The sequence below is a fragment of the Octodon degus genome, unplaced genomic scaffold (genome assembly GCF_000260255.1).
Source record: "Octodon degus isolate 3935 unplaced genomic scaffold, OctDeg1.0 scaffold00025, whole genome shotgun sequence".
NCBI classification, from domain to species: Eukaryota; Metazoa; Chordata; class Mammalia; order Rodentia; family Octodontidae; genus Octodon; species Octodon degus.
This window is the reverse complement of record NW_004524601.1, coordinates 12,969,935-12,993,445: the sequence shown is the minus strand read 5'-3', so window position 1 is coordinate 12,993,445 and position 23,511 is coordinate 12,969,935. Positions and strand designations below refer to the sequence as shown.

The following is a 23,511-nucleotide window of genomic DNA, read 5'->3' as shown; positions in this document are numbered from 1 at the left end:
AATAACTCAAACCAGAGACTTCTGCTTTGGAAGCCCTGAGCACTGAATTTAGCTGTCCAAACTGATGTAATGAGCTGAACCACGTCCAAATCGTATCACTATGTGGTGTGGAAATAGATCTTGCCACTGAAAACATTAACCTATTGCTTTCATTTCTTCCATCTGCGGCTCTAGGTACTGCACAGCTTAAGTGTGGGCAGCTTCTACATAACATATGTTTTCTTCTGGTAGCAAACATCTCAGGGTTTTCTAGTGATGCATATTATTTTCTTCTAAATATATTCATTAACACAGATGAGCGGATTCATAAAAATAAAATCAAAGTAAATGAAAATCAAAACATGTGAAGGAATGGCTTATTTACATGAGACTTCAGAATTTGAAGTATCTTTTCAAATGCTGACCTATAATCAATTTTACTTACATTACATTCTTAAATGTTCTTGTTTTACTCAGTCTATTAAAGTTAATTATTTATAGGCTGAGACAGTGTTTTTCAAAAGCTTCACTCTGGTCTTCTTGACTTTTATAACATCCCTTTCCCTTCTAGCATAACCACAGAAGAGAAAGTGCCGTGATGGGTCTGGGTCACTACCACTTCATATGCTTTACACATAATTATCTTAGAATACCGCTTCAATATGCAGTGTTTGTGAGCAGAATTAGAGGCAGTTGGTGCAAGTTTTTGAATGCCACCACTATATTTCATACGGGACAGAACTGCGTCTTTTTGAATAATTAGAAGTATCTTTAAATCAGCACTTATTGGTCAGTTTCTTTTGAAGCCTGACCTTAGCATGAGTGTTCATCCTGCTCTCTGCTGAAGCATGAACTTGAATTGCTCTTACCTGAGATCTCTGACCCTTCCTTTCTTTATCCTAAATAGAGGATATTCATAGGGTTGGCGTGACAGTTATATGAGACAAATTAACCTATACTTAATACAACATTTAATCTGTCATTAACACTCAGTGTTAACTTAGCTATCATATTTAATATGATTACCAATCACTGATTTTAATCAAATATTTTCAGGTTCCTGTCACCAATATTAAAATAACATTACATTTGACCTCAGGATATTAAACTGCCTCTTTGTTAAAAAAATACTCTTAAGTAATTCAATGAAACAGTAAATACATTGCCATCTTTTTGTACAAAACACAAGGATTTAGTTTTAGGAGAAGATTTTTCATCCAATTAAGGGCAATAAAATAAACAACCTAAATTACTTTCCCAAAGAATTTGATTCCATCCCGAGTAGTATCAAAATCATATTCTTTATCATGGTGCCCCTAGTATTACGTTGATCCTTTCTTCAAATCTCTTGCCACTAATATGGATGAGGTTCTCTCTTTATTTTCATTTGATGTGGACATGAGGGAGAAACTTCCATACCATTTTTTCTCAATACAAATTATGAGCAAAAGGAATCACAGTGAGGCTGGGGAGATGGCTCAGTAGAATGAACGCTTCCCTGGCAAGCACACGGGTCTGAGTTCAATCCCCACAAAAAAAAAAAATAAATAAAAAATAAAAAAATAAAAAAAATCACAGAACAAGGGAATACAAAAATGTAAGTTTAACCTTGTCTACAAAACACTACTTTCTTATCTTAGTTCATCTAATTTAATTTTCAAATTCTCAGATCATTGCCCAAGAAAACACTGACCATATAATTGAAAGTTCAAGTGAATCTGGATGCTGTCAGAAACAGGCAAAAAACCAACACACACATATTAAAAGAATAATCAGTATCTCTATGTTTGATCTACTGAACTGAGCTTTGAGCCGACAGACTCATCTGATTACACACGCATGACAAAAAGTGGTGGTGACTTATCAAGAGCTCTCTTTTGGAAATTGCTTGTGATCCATTAGGACAGCTTAGAAACAATATGAATGGCAGAAAAATTTTAAGTAGGAGTCTAGTCTGGGCAATTAGCAATTTAGCACAATTGTGCCTCAAAAAGTAATTTTTATAAAGGGGGCTGGTGTTCTAACTTACTGAGAAGACCCTGGTTCTATACCCAGTACTGTCAGAAAAATAAAAGAATATGAAACAAAAACCTCTTAACAGTAAAATTTGTAATACGAGCAGTCATCAAATATTGAGTCCCTAACATATCCCAGAATAGAGGTAAGCTCTTCCAGGCACTCTCTTGTTAAAATATGATTATTCCTTAACAAAACTGAGGTCAGTTATTCATGTTTACAGTTTTATTACACTGTTAAACTTAAAAGAAAGTTCTTATGGCTTTCATCTATTTAATTCTTTATTTATTTAGTAGTTATTCTTGTGTAATTATCTGCTGCAGCCCTGGGAAATTGTGGTGAGTAATAGAACTAGACGCAAAATTCAGTTTATATTCACCGTAGTTGGCGGCAAATAAGTTGAAGGCAACATGAGTTAAATAGAAAAATCAGAGTTTAGAAATTAAAACTAAGGAATAAACCAAGATTGGCCAGGAAGGGGGAAATACTCAGACTTGAACTCAAAACAAGAAATGGTTGGGGAACAAAATATTCCAAACACAGGCGACACCCTGAGTCAGGTGATGAGACCCTTGGTACGGAGAAGCGGGAAGGACAGGTGATGTAACCTAGCAAGCGGCAGGAATCTACTTTGCCTTCTTCCTTTTTATGGATACAGAACATTAAATTCAAAGAGGTTTGTGTTTAGAATGAGCTTCGTTATTCTGAAGCTTGGGCTCTCTTGGGTTATGTCTTTCTCTGCAATTGTTCACATCGTCTTCGTGTTTCTTTCTTTTCTTTTTTTCTTATTTTGGCAGAACCAAGGACTGAACTCAGGCCTTCGCGCTTGCCAGGCAAACACTTATTCTACTGAGCCATCTCATCTGCCTGGACTATCTCCCTGGCTTCATTTTTCTTTCTATCTTCAGCTCATCAATTTAGGGCCGCCTCAGCTTTTGACATCTTGCCATCTCTTGAACAGGTGTCAGCAGTTTAATGTCCAATCGTCTTGCTTTCTGCTTTCCTAAATACAAAGATGCTGAGAAGGGGCTGGGGGCTTTGCCTTTCCTCTTAGTTATCATCACATCTGGGTGACAGTCTGAGAGGCTTGTCTGCGAGGCTGGAAAATCAGATGACAAAATATATCATGGGAGAAAAATGTTGTATTTTCTGTTCTTTCTTTCTTTCAAATCGTGAAATCCATTGAAATGACTGTATAATTTTTATTAAAAAATGGATCACCAGTCTTGTTAAGATGATGTGACATTAGATGCCATAAATATTTAGGCATACTAAAGTAGCACTTATGCTTTACTCTCTCAAGAAGACTAAATAAAACATAAAGAAATATTTATGAAAATATCATTAGAAAAAAGAACACGTGATTTTTAAATTCATTATTATTATTTTTTTGTATATTAGGGAAGGATCTACAGGGTGTCCAGGGTCTCACTGTTAGATCAGACTTGTAGTGATCCACCTGTTTACAGCCTTCCAAATGCTGGGATTACAGGCATGTGCCACCATGCCCAGTCTCAATCACCATCTCAGCTCTCCCCAGGGGTGGGGCCGGCACAACAGGCTCAGGGATTGAACCACAAGTGATATTTAACAATGTGTTTATAGCTTTATGATTGCAATTTTACAAATCCAAATATTTCAACGTAGTTATTTATTTTATATTTCCAAACCCAAACCTGCTCCATAAGCCAGTAATCAATTACATTATGGAAGAAATGACTGTTGTTAAACTGCTTCTGTCTTACTGTATATCCTTATTCAAATCCAGTTCTTTAATGTGAAAATGCAGTTATTCTATTATGTAAATAAAATGGACATAGTATTCCAAAGAAGACTCACATTACCAAATAGGCATGTTTGGCATGACTTCAGCTTTCCCCCATTCAATAAAAGGATGATGAATTTTTCAGTACATTGTTTAAAATTCATTAGTTTGGGTAGAAATATATATATTTATAGAGAGAGAGAGAAAGGAAGAGAAAGAGAAAGAAAGAATGGGGGTGAGAGAGAGATAGAGACAGAGACAAAGAGACAGAAAGTGCATGCGCAGAGACAATGGTGAGGAAACATTGACCAGCATGTTCTTCAGGGAACAGCAGATGATTTTTTTTTTTTTAATTTAGGACAGAGTGTACAGGGTGTTTAGGGTCTCACTGCATAGATTGGACTTGTAGGGATCCTCCTGTTTCCAGCCTCCCAAGTGCTGGGATTACAGGCATGCGCCACCATGCCCAGTCTCATTTGCCATCTCAACATGCGCTGGGGACTGAGCCAACACAGAAGGCCCAGGGATCGAACTCCTGACCCCTGTATCTGCCTAAGCAAGTGCTTTAATCTGCTGAGCTATTTGGCCGGCCCAATTAATTTTGGACCTAGTCTTTGGCAAACCACTTATAGTGCAAAATTGCCAGGCTTTCAATAAATGACTTAAGTGAATACTTGATTTAATTTTTAAAAATTGAGACAAATAATCATAATATTGATTAAACATATTTAGATGCAATCTAAGAAAAATGGAGAGAGTTTGGGTTATCTCTTCTGAAAACATAAATAATGACAGTAAAATGTTATTTTAGCAAATTGAGAATGCTTTGCCTTACCAAGTGGCTTTATTTTTTTGGTTGAAGTTTTAATACAGAGTCATAGTAATTACCTAGAAAAATCATTATGTATAGTTTTAAACATGCAACTTGATTTTAAGTTTTTTTTGGAATTGGTATCTGAAATGTTAGCAAGCCTGTTCTTTCAAAAAGTTTTAGTAAGGAAGAAGAGAAAGAGGGAGGTGTGAGGAGAGAGAGAGAGGAGAGACAGAGGAGAGAGGAGAGAGAGGAGAGAGACACAGAGAGAGATAAAGGGGAGAAAGAGAGAAGAGAGACAGAGAGAGAGGTGAGGAAAGAGACAGAGATGACAGACAGAGATAGGAAAGAGGAGAGGAAGAGAGGAGAGAGGAGAGAAAGACAGACAGAGACATGAGAGTCAGAAATAGAAAAGAGAGGAGAGAGAGAGAGAGAGACAAAGAGACAAAGAGAGACAGAGACAGAGAGAGATAGAGAGGAGAGAGGAGAGGACAGAGAGAGATAGAGAGACAGAGACAGGGAGACAGACAGAGAGAGACAGAGAGAGACAGACACACAGAGAGAGACAGAGACACAGACACAGACACAGAGGGAGACAGAGACAGAGAAACAGAGACAATTTTTTCTCCTACCAGTCAGATGGATGTTATATGCTCTCTTTTATGTGCAAGATTAATCTTTTTGGTTTAATTGAAAATAAGAGGAAGGGTTGCTATGTTTTCATATTTTAAGCAGTAATTAAAACATAAATTGCAACTAATTCCAGTAAAGTTTGTTTACTTTTTTTATCTAAAGGCTTCTGCCTTGTTTTTCCAAGGGTTATGATGCGTAAGAATCGCTGCCTCTCAGGGCTTGGCAAGCCCGCAGCTATGTCTCTTTTTCCCTCCCTTTCTGTTCTCCTTCTTTTTTATCTCCTGTTCTGGCTTTTTCCTTTAATTGGCTCTAATATAAAACAAGTATATCTAGTCAACAGTGTTTCATGTTTCCTGCTTCTAATTTAAAGCCTGGATAAAGAGTAGAGTATTTTCTTCCCTTTTTAAATAAAAAATAATGAACAGTACCCTAAGTAAACATTTTGTATAGTACTTGGTTTTCATTAGTAGAAATGAGTGGCCTTCAATTACCAAAGGAAAGCTATTTTTTTCTACCAAAGTCTAACCAGGATGACTACTGTGAGGAACTGGATTAAGAAGCAGAGAGATTCTTTGTTACTCTCTGATGTTTTCTGTGGAACATTAGTTCCTCTAGGAATGGTTTTCAGGCTAGGTGGAGCTGTTTCAAGTGCCCCCAGCTCTTCTTTCATGAGTCATTCTGTGTCCGCACTTTCTACGGTAGCTCTGGGCTTTCCTTAGTTGACCTGTGGAGTTTCCCATCTTGCTTTAACAATTAGAATTTCAGAGTCTTATTCCATTTCATTGCTTTGTTGATAGAGATGTCAAGGCCAAGCTCAAAGGTGTCACTGAAGGTTGCCTAGACAACTTGAGAAAGTCAGCTGCACAAATAACCACCAATGCCAGGCCCGTCTTCACCCCTCAACATTAATTGATCACTTACCATGAGCAAGGTACTATGTGAAGCCCTGGGGCATGAAAAGAAATAACATCACCACCAAGAGTGGTTTCTGCTTCCCTGAGCGAGATGTGTGCTGGTCCTTCCATTAGTCATAAAGATCTTCCCCATTTCAGTGGATAGTTCCGGGAATCGTAAATAAGAAACGTCTGAATTTAAAGACTAAAAATTATTTACTGAGGTGATTGAGGCTGGGCGGGGTGACATGCTCCTGTAACCCCAGCGCTTGGGAGTGTGAAAACATGAGGATTGCTACGAGTCTGATCTGTGTAGTGAGACCCGATAGACCCGATAGACCTCGTACTAAATACATAATAAATAGATTAATTAATTAAAATAAGATAAAATAAAAATTCTTTACTGGATCAGCCTTTTTAGCACATCTGTGATGTAGCACTAGTATTTTCTGCTTTGAGAAGATGTGAGACTCAGGAGAAGAGAAACAGAAATTGTTCTACACTACAAAAGAAACATGTGACAAGGGTGGCACTGGAGCCCAGCTCTACCTGTTTAGAGAACACAGGCTCCTGTCGTGACATCTGGACACATAAGACATCTGTGAGGTGCCACACAGAAGTCTGACTCGAAGGAGGCTTCTCATGATTTACTTATGGCCTGAGGATGAATAATGACAAGGAAAATGGCTTTGCTTCTCTCAGGTCAAATTATCCAGTATTAGAGGTGATCTAAGTCAGATAAAATGACTCAACCAGAGATCAGGAGGAATCCTGGAAAAGCTTGCTCATGACTTGGGAAAGCAGTGAGAGTGGGTCCGAGACTAGATAATCTCTTCGTGGCTTATGGTGTGCAGTTGCTGTGTAGGGGGATTCTACCCATCCCTGGAGCTCTGTGGCCAAGAGGGCACTGCCTCAGAATCTTCTCGTTCTGAGTAAGAATGAGTCCTCCACCTTAGCCTTTTGTAGTTCCCCAGTAACATGTTTTTTAATCCATGCATAACTATTGCAGAAGTGTTGGATGAATACAACAGTGTAGTCTACATTCCCCATTGATGGATGCAGTCTAATGAGAAGGATGTTAGGATGAGTACCATTTGCTGAGTGTTTCTAAATGGCAGGTGTTGTGTATGTCTACTTAATAGTTTTAAAAATATCGTTACTCAGGGCCAGTGATATAGCTCAGTGGACTATGCGCCTGGTTAGGCAAGTGCAGGGACCAGGGTTTGATCCCCAGCACCACATTCTGTGCTGGTCCCACCCCCGGGAGCACTGAGCCAGACATCAAGACCAGGTGTGGTGGTGCAAGCCTGTAATCCCAGCGCTGGGGAGGCTGAAAACAGGAGGATCACTACGAGTCCAAGCTGTGTAGTAAGACCATGTGCCAAATACATTAAAAAAGTCACCCATCATTTAAAAAATGATAAAAGACAAACTAAGCTTACTTAAAAGCAGAGCTATTTATAGGTGATATCTTATTTACCATTCTTGGTACTGAGACAAAATCCCCAGCATCCAGAGTTACAGGAAAAGTTTATCTAGCCCAAAGCTCACAGAGCCTTTTTTTCTTTTTGTGGCAAGGGGGAGTCTTGCTGTATTGTCCTGGTTGGTGTGTGCCACAGCACCAGGCCATTGATCAGCCAACTATAGTGAGCCCATGTTTTTCTCTTACATTAATTGCTGGGCAAATGAGTGCTCTGGTAAGAGATTCCCAGCCAAACTCCACCCACCTACTGGTGTCCCTGGCATGGATCCTGTCCTCACTGGAAGCCTCATTATGGCCTTGTAAGCTCACAGAGAGCATTTACTCCATTCAATCTTAGACTCTTTCACACGAAGAAGCTTATTAGTTTTGCATTTCACCTTATGGAATTGACCAGACTTTTCCTCAGATCTTTGCAAAGTTTAAACTTGTTTGACGACATCTGAGGTAGAATTCTAAGAAAACATGGGTCTCTTTCTGACTACTGGTATCCACAGGCAATATAATCATTCTACTTCTTAGCTTTATGTCCTTCAGAAAGGTGATGCACTTAGGTATTTTGGCTTATTGAATGCAAAATAAAAAAAGATCATTCGATCCAAAGAGTCTCATTTGCAGTAGATCTTAATTTGCAAAAATCGTGGTCTCCCAAATGTTATTAAAATTTTACCCCATGCCCATTGTAATTAGTTTCATTTTTAGAGTACTACAATAAGGGAATCAAAAAGAGCTCACTGAGAAAATGATGGTTAGGTTTAGCTCTGAGAAATATTTAAATAAGCTAAGAGGAGGCAGTGAGACTGGTAATGATTTTGATTTTGTGAGAATTGCAATAGAAAATGCAAAATTTTTAAGCAAAGGCTGAGAAAATGAGATCTACCTTTGATCTGGTTCTGAACTTATATTCTGGATGCTTTGGTTAGAACTGAATGAAGGAGATGCATATCCTATGCCAGGCAGGGCAGAGAGAAGCGAAGAGCAGGCGTTGAGGGGTTTGCAGAGGCACAGGACTCTGCGGAAGCCAAAGGAAGCACTTCGCAGATCACTCCTAAATTTTTGATGAAGGCAACTTGGTTACTGGTGCAGTCACCAGTGGAGATGGGAAATTATGGAGGGAATCCAGTTTCAGGCTGGGAGAAGGAAGCTACAGAAAACTGGTTTCTAATACGTTGGTTTTGAGATACGTTTGAGATGATGCATCTCAAAAATCCATAAAAGTAATCAGAAAATTTCTGACACAACTGAGTTACATGATGTAATACATACCCTTTGACCAAACTCATTCTAGAGTTCTATGCCTCTGTAATATAGCTGAAAATAACATTCTAAAGTATGGGAAAATGAATGGCTAAGAATGTTCATTGTGGTTGTGTCTATTAATAGAAAAAGGGGAAATAAAATTAATGTCCAAAAACTGGCTTTATTTAATAAACTTTTATGAAACTATTCAACATAACATCATTTTCCTAGTTATGTGGTTGTTTTAAAACCTGTTTAGTGGGGCTGGAAAGATAGCTTAGGGGGCTAAATCACCTGCTCAGGCAAGCACGGGGACTACAGTTCAATCCCCAGTATCCCATGTCTCACTAGTCCCACCCCAGGGCGGGCTGAGCTGGCCACAAAAATAAGTAAATAAATAAATAAATCCTATTTAGTATGTAATCCTATGATACTAATTTCATAATGTTATATAAAAACAGTTAAAATACACTATGCTTAAAATTATAACAATGTGTATGAAATAAACAGAAAAGCTGAGAAATTGATAAATGGTAGATTTGTATTTGTGTTTATATTATTATTTAAAAATTAGTAACATGTTTATAGTATTTTTTTAAATTTTTTCCCATAATTTTATTGATAAATAGCAATGAGACAGTTTCAAATCAAATTGATAGGACAGTTTCTATAATTAACACATTGCATACATTCTTCCTAGTGGAGTATTTCTTTTTAATTGTAAATATAAGTGTAAATTTTTTTTTCAAAACTTTAGTTTGCCATCTGGTTTGTTTCTTTAAGCTAGTTAGGAGACTAACACAAAAAGTATAAAAGGTTCATATTAATGGGGTAGCATGTACTGTTTAAAAAGATATAGATAGATATAATTTAATTTAGGACAAATATATTTATATTCTCAAACATTTATCATTTCTATATAGTGAAATTTATAAATAATTTCTTCTCACTTTTTAAAAATGTATTTTAGTATAGGGTCTACAGGGTCTCACTACATAGATCGGACTCATAGTGATCCTCCTGTTTTCAGCCTCCCAAGCGCTGGGACTACAGGTGCGCTCCACCATGACCAGTCTCAGCTGCTGTCTCAGTGCGCCCCGGGTCGGGGCTGGCACGGCACACCGGGGATCAAACCCTGGTCCCTGCGTCTGCCCAAGCAGGAATCTTCTCACTTTTTGAAATGTGCATTACATGCCTATCGTCTGCAGTCACCCTAAGGTGCAGGACGCCTCAGCAGTCCTTGATCCTGTTTAACTGCAGTCAGCACCCAGCCATCGGGCCTTGCTCGGTCCCTGCACCGTCCTGAGCTCTGCAGCTCTGGGAACTGCATTCCACTGGCAGCGTTCATTAGATCCATAGTTTAGATTCCGCACATGAATGAGATCATGGGGATTTGTCTTTCTGTGCCTGCTTGATCTCACTTTAATTTCCCGTCCATCGCCTCGCCGCAAATGACAGCGTTTCCACCCTGGTGAGGATGAATGGCATTCCTTTGCGCATCTGCGCAACCTTCGCGCACACTCCGAAGCCGCCGAGCAGCACGAGGCTCTCCACTCCCTCACTCTCGCGAGCAGCACTGCGGTGCACATGCCAGCGCAGCTGTCTCTTCCCAGGGACACTGCCAGCTCCCTTGGGTGCAGATCCAGCGGATGGGCTGCTGGGTTGTACGGACTTCTCATTTTAAAATTTTAAGGATTGTGTTCTTTTTTCTAAAGTAATATTTAAAAAGTGTAACTTTGTGCTTAAGATCTGAGAGCAAACCCCCAAGTTGTCAATTTTATGCCAGGGCAATAAGTCTAGTCTACTTTATACTCATTCACAGACTAAGTGTCTTCATGCTGAAAGCAAATCTTAGCTACTTTTAGATGCATGTAAATTAATTGTTTGTTTATTCATGAGGTGGTAAACACATACTTCTCATAAACTAAAAATCCTAACTCCATGTGCCACACAGATCTTGGGGCCACACGCCGCCACATTCAATGCAGTGGGCCCAAGTGAGATATGTGTTCAGGTTTAGAAATCTTATGTTTTTTAGTTGTAAAGAATTTGAGTTTATCATTCTTTATAGCTGAGTAATATTCCATTGTATAAAAATACCACATCTTTTTCGTCCATTCCTCAGGTGATGGGCATCTTGGTTGTTTCCGAGATTTGGCTATCACAAATTGTGCTGCTATAAACATAGGTGCACATATATCATTATGATATGATGTTTTTAGTTCTTGTGGGAAAATTCCCAGTAGGGGGATAGCAGGATTGAATGGGATTTCCAGTCCAACTTTTCTAAGGAGTCTCCATACTGACTTCCATAACGGTTGCACCAGTCTACATTCCCACCAGCAGTGGAGAAGGGTTCCTTTTTCCCCACAGCCTCTCCAACATTTGTTGTTGGGTGATTTCTTTATGATAGCCATTCCTTCTGGGAATATCTCAATGTTGTTTTAATTTGAATTTCATGTATAGCTAGTGATGTGGAGCATTTTTTCATGTATTTATTAGCTTCTAGAATTTCTTCCTCTGAGAAGTGTGTGCTCATCTCAGTTGCCCATTTCTGGGCTGGGTCTTTACATTTTGGGGCCCTAATGTTTTTTAGTTCTTTACGAATTCTAGAGAGAAGATATATCTGTATATACCAAATAGTTATGATAGATATACAGCTACTTTCTCTTGGCTCAATGAGAAGAAAGATTTGTACTAATAGTGTTTAGACAAGATATCATGTCGGCATCTTGTATTATGAATACTACAAAGACAACAATATGAAATGTATTAATTATTATAACTATCTTATTAACCTGTTTTGAAACTGTCTCATTGCTATTTCTTTCTCAAAAAAATTAATTTAAAAAAAGAATTTGAAATCAAGGAATAGGAGTAAGGGTTCAAAATAAATAATCAGGAATAAAGGAAAAGATGAACTACATTTAAAACCACTTGATACTTTGTTATACTATGAGAATTGAACATTTAGTTAGATATTGTCTTTAAATTTACTAAATGAAATACTAAATCAATTTTATTGCTATTTACAAAAATCTATTAACATCAACAACATTGGTTTACCTTATCAGTTAGCATAAGTAGTTTATTACTGTGAATTTCTATTTCTTTGGAACAGATCTTGTAATTTAATAAAAAAATCATAATGAAGTTTTCCCACTTTAAATATGCCATCAAGTTTAAAGTTTTTGTTAATCTAACTTTACTCAAGAGTGAAGACATACACTTTTAGTGAGACGTCATAAACAATTGATGTGACATAACTAATTATGAAGGTCGTGCCTGAAAGTTGGATGGTTATAACCAAGGAACATTTAGCAACTTCTAAAGTATAAAATAGTAAATCCAATCTTTAAGAAACATTTTCCATATTTCTGTATAAAAACTCTAAATTTAATGTCCTTTTTACACACACACACACACACACACACGCACACATGCGCACACACACACACACACACACATGCACACGCACACACACTCACAGTTTTACTTATCTTTATTCAGAGCCAAGATTTTCTGTCAGTTTCTGGTATTGCCTACATAATGCTATTAAGGAGCATCTCGTAGATTCTCCCAAATAACGAATATCGAACAACATGATGCAATCTTTAGATCCCATTACGGTGTACCCAGGAAGAATAATGACTAACTGGCCAGCCTGATGGATGAATTAGTTAAAAGCTGATTTTACTATAATTTACCATTTTTTATTTGAAAAACTGGATGCCTGTTCATCTCTAAATTTGGATTATTTTGGTGTCCTATTAATCTAGAAGATGTAAAACATCAAAATAATTGCTGATGCTTATAATGAGAAGGAAGAGGAGGAGGAGGAAGAGGAGGAAGAAGAGGAAGAGGAAGAGGAGGAGAAGGAGGAGGGGCAGGAATTATGACAGCCATTGTGATAAAGACACGATGTAATTCAGCCGCTGACACCATATACTGCGTTCTACAATCACTAGTGATGATCAGATTTATGAGAGCCATATTAAAATAAATTGTAATGGATACATGTTTGGGATATTGTGGTATAAGATATTTAAAATTTAAAAATTACTTGTTGATTGATTGATGAAGGCTAACGGGCCTTACTTTCCACTTCTCCCTCCAACCAAAAAGTAAATTATGAGTGAATTTAAAAGTATAATTGGATGTTTTTAGTGATGCTCCTGCAAAACCTAGAAAATAAACTTATCCATAATATACTTGAACTATAGTTTCAATAGCTCTAAATGTTATCATTACTATTCATGCCAAATTGTAGTTCATATAATGCTTACATACACTGATAGGAAAATGACTGAGAAGGTAAATACTCAAAAATAAGGCCTAAGGGGCTGCGGAGATAGCTCAGTGGAATAAGTGCTTGTCTGGCAAGTGCAAGGTCCTGAGTTCGATCCTTAGTACTACAAAAAAAAAAAAAAAAAAAAAAAAAAAAAAAGAAAGAAAGAGCCTATAATATTTGACAGTTCTTTAAGAAAAATAGAGTTAAATTTTATTTAATGTTGGAACTCCCATTTCATTCCCTTACTTCATCCTTATATGCCTACTGATTTTGTAAAATTAGTGTTACTGATCAATCTCCTCTACATATTTTACAAAGCTAAAATAAGCCCAACTCATTGGTATTTGTTTCTCAATAAAATAAAATAAAAATAATAATTTTTTTCAACTAATAAATGCATTTACACAAACAGTAAAAAAATAAAATAAAATAAACGCAATTCAGTTCAACTTACTTAAACAATTTAAACATTATGTATTTACATTTTGTATATTTTGTCACATAAGCAGGCACATGACCTCTAATCACCAAATTAATTTGTACAACTTAGAAGTATTTTAATGTACTTACTTGAAGTAAAAGAATATGCCCAGTGAGATAACCAGTGACGCAATAGATAACCCATGTCCAATGATAGTCAGGTAGAACAAATTCAGTGCCGTCTGTAATTCACATTAATAAATAGAATTAGATTCTTAAAAATACTATCCCTTCTTTCTCATCTTGCAGAAGACCTAAAATTGAATTGAAAATATTCTGACTTTAAAAACATCTGACTGAAAGTAGCCTTATGATGATTTCCTTAAAGCAAATAGATACTCGAATACAACTGGGATGAAGGATAGTGAATTTTATATACCATACATCTTGTAAGCACCAGTCGCACATTAAATCCATGATGGACTGTTTAGTGGTGTACGTTACATGGTATATGAAGCTAGAATTCTATGTTTAAACTCAAGTGCTCCTTGACAATATGTCCTTTTCACACTTAAATGCCAGCTAGGGCTTGCTTTCTCAATTGGATTTCTCTTTTTTTTTGATCCATGTGTAAGTCTTACGGTGGTCACTTAAAAGATTTGTATCTATATAAATGTTTTATTGTTTTCCTCTTCCTTCTTTTCACTTTTCTATTTTTTAAATGTTTAAAATCGTTATTTATTTATTCATTTATTTATTTAGCACAGGGTCTCACTATGCAGCTCGTACTTGGAGTGATCCTCCTGTCTCAGCCTCCCCAGCACTGGGATTACAGGTGTGCACCACCATGCCCACTTTCAGGGGCTGGAACAGCACATCAGGGGTTCTAGGGCCGGCACTGCATGCAGTACCAGGGGCTGAACCTGGGTCCTTGCACTTAGACCCAGCCCATCTATTTTATATTTTTTAATCTACCATTTTGTAGTATTACTTTTATGTTTCTTTCCCCATACTTAAATGAATAAAGAGGGAATATAAAATTTATAAAAAATGTCATGAGGACATTATCAAGAGCTTACTGTGCGCTAGTCTTCAATTTTCCCTTCATGAAGTAAATCCTCCTGAAAGCCATCCTGAAATCTATTGTCCTTCCATTTTGCATATGAATGGACCAAGCTGAAGAGACACTGAATATCTTGCCTAAGGTCATGCGGCGGGTATAAAGCAGAGACAGCAAATCATGACCCACCACTTAGCTTTATTTATTTTTTATTGATTTTTTAAAAATTATTTTTTGAGGACTGAGGAGATAGCTCAGTAGGATAAGTGCTTGTCTGGCAAGCACAAGGGCCTGAGTTCAATCCCCTGTTCTGCCAAAAAAAAAGATAATAAATAAATATATATAAATATTTTTTAAATTCTTTTGTATTTAGAACAGGGTCTACAGGATGTACAGGGTCTCACTGTGTAGATCGGACTCATAGTGATTTTCCTGTTTTCAGCCTCCTACGTGTTGGGATTACAGGCACCTGCCATTACACCCAGTCTGAATTGCCATCTCAGCGTGCCCCAGGGGCAAGGCCGGCACAAGGATCGAACTCCTGGCCCCTGCATCTGCCTACGCAGATGCTTTAATCCACTGAGCTATTTGGCTGGCCCTCACCATTCAGTTTTAATCATTGTGACAAATGGCCTGAGTATTCACGCACACAAGTGCAAAAATACCCAGGCATTCTCTGTGAAGCTTTATCATGGCGACAAACTCTAATTTAGTGCCTGGTGCTCAAAGTGGGAACCTAACAGTCAGAATGACAGCTTTCTCCAGAGGGACAAATAGTATAGTTTAAGCCCTACTGAGCTTATCCTGTTTATTTAAGCACAATTTCTGAGGTAATTCTAGACTTCTTCCGCAAGGGAAAGTTATCCCTTTCCTTACACGCTAAAGGTATGTTTTCCTTGGAAAATCTGAAACCGCCGTACTGAGATATTGACTTGTAAATACCCTTCTATCTAACAGACAGCGTCCTCCATGTCATGATTCCTTCCACACATATGTTTCATTGTTCTTCTCAAATTATATTATGAAGTGATTTTGCCGCAGGATGGAAACTAACCACATTTTCTCTGATATTGCATGAGACAACTCATTGCTAAAGCAGATTGTGTAAAGGAAGCCTTAGTTCACGACGGTGACACACCTTCACTTTGTCAGACGTGTTGATGTTGCACTGGGTATAGTTGGTCCACGTTCTGTTGCTTTCCGGATGTCTAAACCAGTTTCCGTCTTGATCGCAGATCTTTGTAACTTTCTCTGTAAAGGGAGGAAGATCACAGGCGTTCGTTAGCCTAGAGCTTATTAAGTACTCGGCAAGGAGAGTTGCATGCAAATGTCTGCTTTCACCTGAAGGGTCAAAGTCTTGAAAGTAATCCGGGCAGTGCTGCATGGCCTCCGTTCCGGCGGCCACGTCGTTCCAGCAGAGCCAGCCGTCCCATGTCCTGTTGCAGTAAGTGCCTGTGGAGGGAAGGGAAGCGGGTGGAGGGTCACTCACTGGCACCACTGCGTGAGATGGTCCACTTTCCAGGAGGGCTTTTCGCTGACACGGAATAAAGCCTCTCTACTGAACATAAAGATGTTTCTAGAGCTTCCTTTTCTCTTCAAATCGAGTAGAACGCTTAATAATGTCACACATCTCTCCAACTTGTTAAAAATACAAGTGAAGTAATGTAGACACACAAGCTTAAATATTGCACTGTATCTTGTCTATGAAAAACTTTAGCATATATGTATGTCAAAATAAAAGATAGATAATAGAAAACGAGAGAGAAAAAATATTTATTGTAATTCCACAATGTATCCAAACATATATCTTGACTTGGTACAATTGTCTTGCATGTTTTATGTGTTCTTTGTCTGTTCCTCTGGTTTTAATCTGCATATGAGATAATTAACTTTATAAGGTCTTATAAGATAAATAAATGAATCCACTGCTCTAAAAATAAAAGGAAGGTGGAGGAAGGAAAAAACTAAGTCTTGAAATGCGTTGCGGATGTGTGCTAAAGCACTATAGAGAATGTCATTATTATGTGCTGCAAACATGTACTACTAGAAATTAGAAATGCTTTTCTAACATAAAAATGAAAATGTGTATAGCTTTTTCAAGACATAGAGAAATTAACTGATTATTGTTCCAATATTTTAACATTCTGTGATCAAAGAAAGAATTTTTTTTTTTTAAATAGAACTTCAAATGCTATCCAAGATATGTATTAATTCTAACGGATGGACATGGTCATCTTGAAATAAAACAAGCCCTCCCTCTTGAGAATAGAAAAAAATCTTAATGGCTTGAAATGAAATGATCACAAGTTTTAAAAAGAACTTCAGATGAGATAATCACAATTTTCTCTCTCCTGTAAACAGTTTTAAACATTTGAGTGATTTCTAAATAAATAAGAGTAAAATAAATTTTGTGGTTTAGCAGAAAAATTTTTCATAAATACTTTTTATTTTATTTTATTAAGAAACAAATAGCAATGAGGCAGTTTCAAAACTGATTAATAGGACAGTTTTCAATAATTAATACATTGTACATTGTTATCTTCTTAGTGGTTATCCATAGTACAAGAAGCTGACAGGATATCCTGTCCAAACACTATTAGTACAAATCTTTCTTCTCATTAAGTGAAAGTAGCTGTATATCTATCCTAACTATTCTGTATATACAGATACAAAATGGTCCTCCCTTTGTATCCCCTTTTTTGTTTAGACTGTCAGAGATGGGTATTCCATTGGCATCTAAATACTATATGTGCGTAAATTCAGCAAAACAGTCCAACTCACTGTGAATGCTAGGATTTATATTTTGAAAGTAACACTTTCTTAAGATTGCCAGATAAAATATAGGGACTGTTTTTGTGTTTGCTAATTAAGGCAATCCTACTTATATTGTGGTTTCTTTTGGTTTTGTTTTTTATTTTTTGGCAGAACCAGGGATTGAACTCAGGCCCTTGTGCTTGCCAGGGAAGCACTTATTCTACTCAGCCATCTCCCTGGCTCAGTTCTACTTATGTTACTCATGTTTATATCTTCAAAATCTAAGCAAATCCCGGAGCTTAATAGTTCCTTCAGAAGTGTGAGTAAGAAGAAAAGAGAATATTTTAATGGAAGCAGAAACATTTGGACTTCATTAGCTTTGCGACCAAGCATACTGTAAAAATGTGTATTATGTTTTTCAAAAATCTCATGTACTGACATTTTATTTTATAAGTTCATATCAAGCAAGCTCTAATAAAAATAAGTCTAAATTAAATGAGCTGGAGGTCAATTATCACTGACTTAGATTTGTTTCTTTGCAAAAAATTTAATACAGTTTGATGTGTTTAATATCTTTACGTGTTATTTTAAAATGATGGTATCACATATTTTAATTAGATTTCCCTAAAATAGTTGAGATAAATCAGAAGGTATTTCCACAAATAAGTAATATTAAAACTGCATATTTACCAGAAATCAAGCCACCAATTAATTTTTAAGAATAGGCCAAAGAACAAAGTAATATAGAGGGTAATTTTCTTTTAAAAATGTGTCAAGTGCCTTGGGAATTAAATAGTCGCAGTTACCTTCTGTCTGTGGCATAGGATCTTGCATAATTTTTTGGTAACACTCGTACTGAGCAGTCATGATTTTATTTCGAGTCACCCTCAAGTGCACGGTGTCATTGGGGTGTTCTTCAGGTTCTGCTGCGGCGAGACTCTACGAGATTAAAACAACTTCAGAACTGAGCCAACACCTTTGCCAGAGGCCACCAGTCATTGTGGAAAGCAGTAAATGTGGGGTTCTGCTGGATGGGACACTGGCTCTCCAAGAGCAACTCTCAATTTGTGATGTTTGCCCAGTCTCAGTGTTCCCACAGCGTTCAGCTCAAGCAGCCACCAAAATGTCACCAACGACAGAGCTGGGAAGCACAGTTAGGTCCTGTGAGTCTCGTGTGTGGTCACTGGCCCCCACATAACCTGGGCATGCACCCTGAAATATACACAGAGCTCTTCCAGGGGGCCTCCGTGTTTTGGCCTGCTCTCTAACTGTGGCAAGATGTTCGCCTTACCCAGCAATGATGTGCGGCAGCACCAAGGTAACTAGTATGTGCTAAAACTTCATGCAAACTGTTGCCATACATCAGTAATGAAAAGTTAATTATAATATTGGGAAATTGAGTTTTCACTGAAGGCACCTCAATAAAGTGTTAAGTAAGTTGTAAACAAACATATTCTGATTTAGAAGCGATAGTTCGTTTCAGTTCTTCTTTAACATTTGCATTAGCCTTGTGCTGAATGATATGAAGCTAATATAAATCTTTCAATCCATTTTTCACCTTATTTCTACTTGATACCCCCATAAGAAGTTATCTTTCTAGTCCTTTTTTGTCATCTCTTTCATAATTTTCTGTTTTCTAGCAGGGAGTTAAAATGAGTAAAATCAAAATACTGATACTCTCTCACCTATTTTTGCCATCACCTGATCAGTCTTTCATACGAACTCTTTCACACTTTGATTTTAAATTCCTAAAAGAAAGATTTTTGATGAGGATTGCTACTGTCCAGTACTGACTGGCAATGTAGAACATTACCCAAGATGACATTTTTAGGGGACTCACTTTGCATTTTTTTTTTCCAAAGATCTGACTCATGAATGTTCCAAGCTGAGCTAGGCCTGTTGGATCAAAGCACAGAGGAGGGCAGAGGGACCCTGCCGCTCAGATTCCACACACTCAAAGGTAACTTCTCAGTTTGCAGGACTTGATCTCTCCCTAGATTTCAATATGTTTGAAATGCAGAGGCTGACAGGAATATAATCTCCCCCCTCACTTAGGTTTTCCGCATTTTTCCTGAGTTCCTTAGAGTCTTTGTGGGGTTTGATATGGAAATATCATAGGAAAAATCTTTGTTGGCACAGAATTAGGTGAGATTATGTCTCAGTTTCTCATACGCATAATAATATAATGGCACAGTCAATGTTTTCACTTGAAGCAGAGAAAAATAGGAATGAACATTTGAATAAATAAAAAATAGTTAGAAAAGGCACCTGATTCCTTTAGGAGAGCAATAGATTTCACCACCTTTTACATCTTTCCTGCATCCCTAACACATATAGGCAGACGTGTACCCAAGTGTTCATGTACACAGGCACACACACCCCCGCGCGCGCACACACACACACACACACACACACACACACACCTGCCTCGAATTTTAGCACCAATGTCTACTCCTTGAATAACTGCATGAGAAAATCAATTCAAAACACACTTCACCGTTCTCAATCACCTTTCAGTCAATGTGTATCAATCAGTTGTTGAAAAGAAGGAAAAAAAAATCAGCGAACTGGTAGTGCTACTTTAAAAATCTAATTCAGAATCCCCAAGGTTGCTTAAAAACATTTTCTTTCAATGTACAACTATAGGACACAAGGGTTTTGGACTTTGGTGACTTTCTCTGGTGCTTCCCCTGGTTGCGTGCTGCGTTCCCCACAACCTGACTCTCGTGAGGCTGTGTTACCCTGTACAGGTAGTGCACACAAAACACACACTGAAAAAAAAGTATTGTTATGCTGATTTGGTATAGATGTAATTATGCATCCCATGTCCAACTTAATTTGTTGTTATTTACCTTTATAAATTATAGGTATATGGGCAGAAAAATATAAACATTAAATACAGATAAATCAGAGGAATTTATACTTACCATTAATAAAGGAAAAAGCAGCAAAAAATACAGGGTATACTTTTTCTCCATCTTTATAGCCCAAATAAATTATTTGTAAATCAAGCTGTACTGTAAAATGAAAGAAACAAAATATTTTATTAATATTTATGACATAAATAGGTATAGCTCTCAAAAGAATTTTTTTTTTTCAGAACAGGTGATTGAACTCAGATCTTTGCACTTGCCAGGAAAGTGCTTATTCTACTGAGCCATGTCCCTGGCCCTTCAAAAGAAAATTTATCACACAGCGATAGAATACTTTTATTTGAAAATCAGTAAGGATAAAGCGCTAAAGAGATTTAACATTTTTAGGTAAATTAAATTGGATTTATTTATAGGAAAAATTATTTCATATATATTTTTGAGTGACTAAAAAGAACCTTACTTTTTTTGTCATTACCAAAATTGGGATAAAATGATTAAAGTATTAAAATTGAAAACTTTTTTTTTAAATCAATTTATTTTTTATGTATTTGGTATAAGGTCTCACTACGCAGCTCAAATTCATAGTGATCCTCCTGTTTTCAGCCTCCCCAGCACTGGGATTACAGGCGTGCACCACCAGACATGGTCTTGGTGATCTGTTCAGTGTGCTCAGTGGTGGGGCCGGCACAGTATATGGTGCCAAGGATCCAACCCCAGTCCCTGCACTTGCCTAAACAGGTGCTTAATCCACTGGGCTATCTCTCTAGTTCTGAAAAATTGAAAGCTTTAAGTGATCATCTTAACGGAAATTTTAATAACGTATTTTATTGTGAAATTTATCTTCATTTTCTTTAAATGTTGCTAGGCTAATTGGTAATTCTTGGGACAGTTTCTAGACAATAAACATATCTACATGATTAAGATGTTCTTATAATTTAATAGAAATAACTGTTTTCACAACAGGAAAATCTTTTTAAATCAGGAAATAAATGCTTTCATAAGCCATCAACATTATTTATATAAGGCACAGGACATGGAAAGTATCAAACCAAGTACTTCCAGTGATAAGCACCATCTGAGCTATCAGTGGTGAACTCTCGAATTCACCCACCATCTTGATTGTAAGAGCCACGTCTTCCTGGGTAACAGTTCCTACTGTGTGCTTTCTGTGAAGACCAGGATCGACATACAGGAATGGCCATGAAATAGCCATAAAATATAACACTTGTTTAATTGAATATGAGAAAAACTAGTTTCAAAAAGAAATCCTGAACAGATATTTGACATTGAATTCTGAACTTAGATTTGATTTTCTTAGGAAATGTAGAATTTTAAAAAAATTTCTTTATTTGGTACAAGGTCTCGCTACGCAGTTTGGACTCATAGTGAACCTTCTGTCTTGGCCTCCCCAGCACTGGGATTACAGGTGTGCCCCACCACCCTCTTTTGGGGGGTTGGCACAGCATGTGATTCTAGGGATCAAACCTGGGTCCTTGTGCTTCCCAGACAGGTGCTTAGACCACAGAGCTATTTCTCCAGCCTGAAACCTAGGATTCTTATCATTAGGCTATAGTCCAAACAGGAATTGTCAAGCCCCTTTGTTTAATATTTTTATCCCATACAAGAACAGCACAGCACTGAGTTGCACATAGCGTCCCCGCCGGCTCCCCTTCTCCAGGACTCACCTAGCAGGATCTCCTTGTTGGTCGTAGCAATCCTCTGGGCTTGGTTTTCTCTTCTCTTTGTATCTCGGGATTTATTATTAAGTGATCTTAAGAAGAACATAATAAAAAAAAATCAGGAAGCCTTGTATTCATCTTAAATATTAAAAATAAGATTGTAACTGATAAAATTAAGAATCAAAGTTTCTGTAACTCAGTAATTAATGACCTGTTGCTTTAGTTTTTATTACATTTTGCCATGAAAAGATCTAATTTCCCAGTACTTACATGCACGATTGTCTCCAGACTCAAATCACATTTTCTCTTGGATCATATCTGACATTGTCTTGAAGAATTTCTTAAAGTCAGAGGTCATGACCTAAAATATGGATGGATTTTATAATAATTTAATATTATGTTAATGATACAAATTATTTCCACATACTCAGTACTACCAGTGGCACTTTGTGGAGCTACTTTACTGTTTGAGATCTCTTGTCTACCATACAGTTAACATAGCAAAGTTACTGCATGCTTCGATACAAATCATAGATATATACATTTGGCCTTGAAACATATTTTTCCATGAATAGATGATTTTAAAGAGGGATTATGCTGTTTTGCATAAAAATAATGAGTGAATGTTGACTTCTGCATTATTCATTTTCTCATGGGCCTATGAAAATATTGTTTGCAGGCATTCATTCCCTAGATAAATATATCTAAATTTATTGCATCGATTGTAATTCTGAATCATATTGCCTTTAGAAAGACTACAAAAGAAGAAATATTTTTGCTTCATTTTAGTCTTTTGCATACATTTTTATCTGAGTATAGAGATGGGATTGCCCTAAAACGCTCCTGATCAGTGACAACTTGTTAGGAATTGGTGTTGAAAGGTGAAAAATTAGAACAATTTAAGATTCACGATTAAGTTTCACTCTGAAACATGGTACTTGATCCAGAGTGAGGAGATGAGAGTGGGGAGTACAGCTGAGCTTCAGGCTGTGTCCCGCAGCCTGGGAAATCCCTCACTTCTGATCAGCTTTCTGCCAAGTCCCGTATTCCCACACAGCAGAACTTGGTGAAATGTCCAGTTCCCCGTCTTTAGGTGTTAGAGCAATTGTTCTCACTGCTGTAAGTGTTTGGATGCCATATGGAGTAGTTAACAATTAGAGACCATATTAATAAAGGAAATGCATCAGACATGCATGTGTAAACGTCATGTCTCCCCCAATGTAAGAAACTGAAAGAAGAAATAAGATCCAAAAGATACAGTGGATATTGTGAATGGAAAGAAAGTACTCGAAATGAAACAACAACTAGGATGGAGCAAAAGAGAAAGGAGGAAGGGGAAAAAAAATATATGGGGCTGGCCAAATAGCTCAGTAGATTAAAGCACCTTCAAGCAGGCACAGGGGCCAGGGGTTTGATCCCCGGGTCTGCCCTGCCAGCCCCGCCCCCAGGGGGTGCTGAGACAGCAATTGAGACTGGGCGTGGTGGCACGCGCCTGTAATCCCAGCTCTTGGGAGGCTTTAAATAGGTGGGTCACTACGAGTCCAATCTAGGAGTGAGACCTTGAACACCCTGTAGACCTTTCCCTGAAATATACAACAACAAAAACAAAAGCAAACGA

The 23,511-nt window shown here is 37.4% G+C and overlaps 1 protein-coding gene across 2 annotated transcripts in view; it reads right to left on the bottom strand.

Moving 5' to 3' along the window:
• The window catches only part of Calcrl (calcitonin receptor like receptor), a 111,953-nt gene that overhangs the window by 21,506 nt on the left and 66,936 nt on the right, over window positions 1-23,511 (bottom strand). For both annotated transcript variants that reach the window (XM_023712297.1, XM_004628631.2), the window contains 7 exons: window positions 22,164-22,254; window positions 21,900-21,985; window positions 20,269-20,358; window positions 18,148-18,280; window positions 15,929-16,039; window positions 15,726-15,838; window positions 13,678-13,769 (listed from right to left, as the gene is read on the bottom strand). In XM_023712297.1, the coding sequence (XP_023568065.1) occupies window positions 13,678-13,769; window positions 15,726-15,838; window positions 15,929-16,039; window positions 18,148-18,280; window positions 20,269-20,319 (500 nt within the window). In that variant the 5' untranslated portion in view covers window positions 20,320-20,358; window positions 21,900-21,985; window positions 22,164-22,254. The remainder of the gene's footprint in view (window positions 1-13,677; window positions 13,770-15,725; window positions 15,839-15,928; window positions 16,040-18,147; window positions 18,281-20,268; window positions 20,359-21,899; window positions 21,986-22,163; window positions 22,255-23,511) is intronic.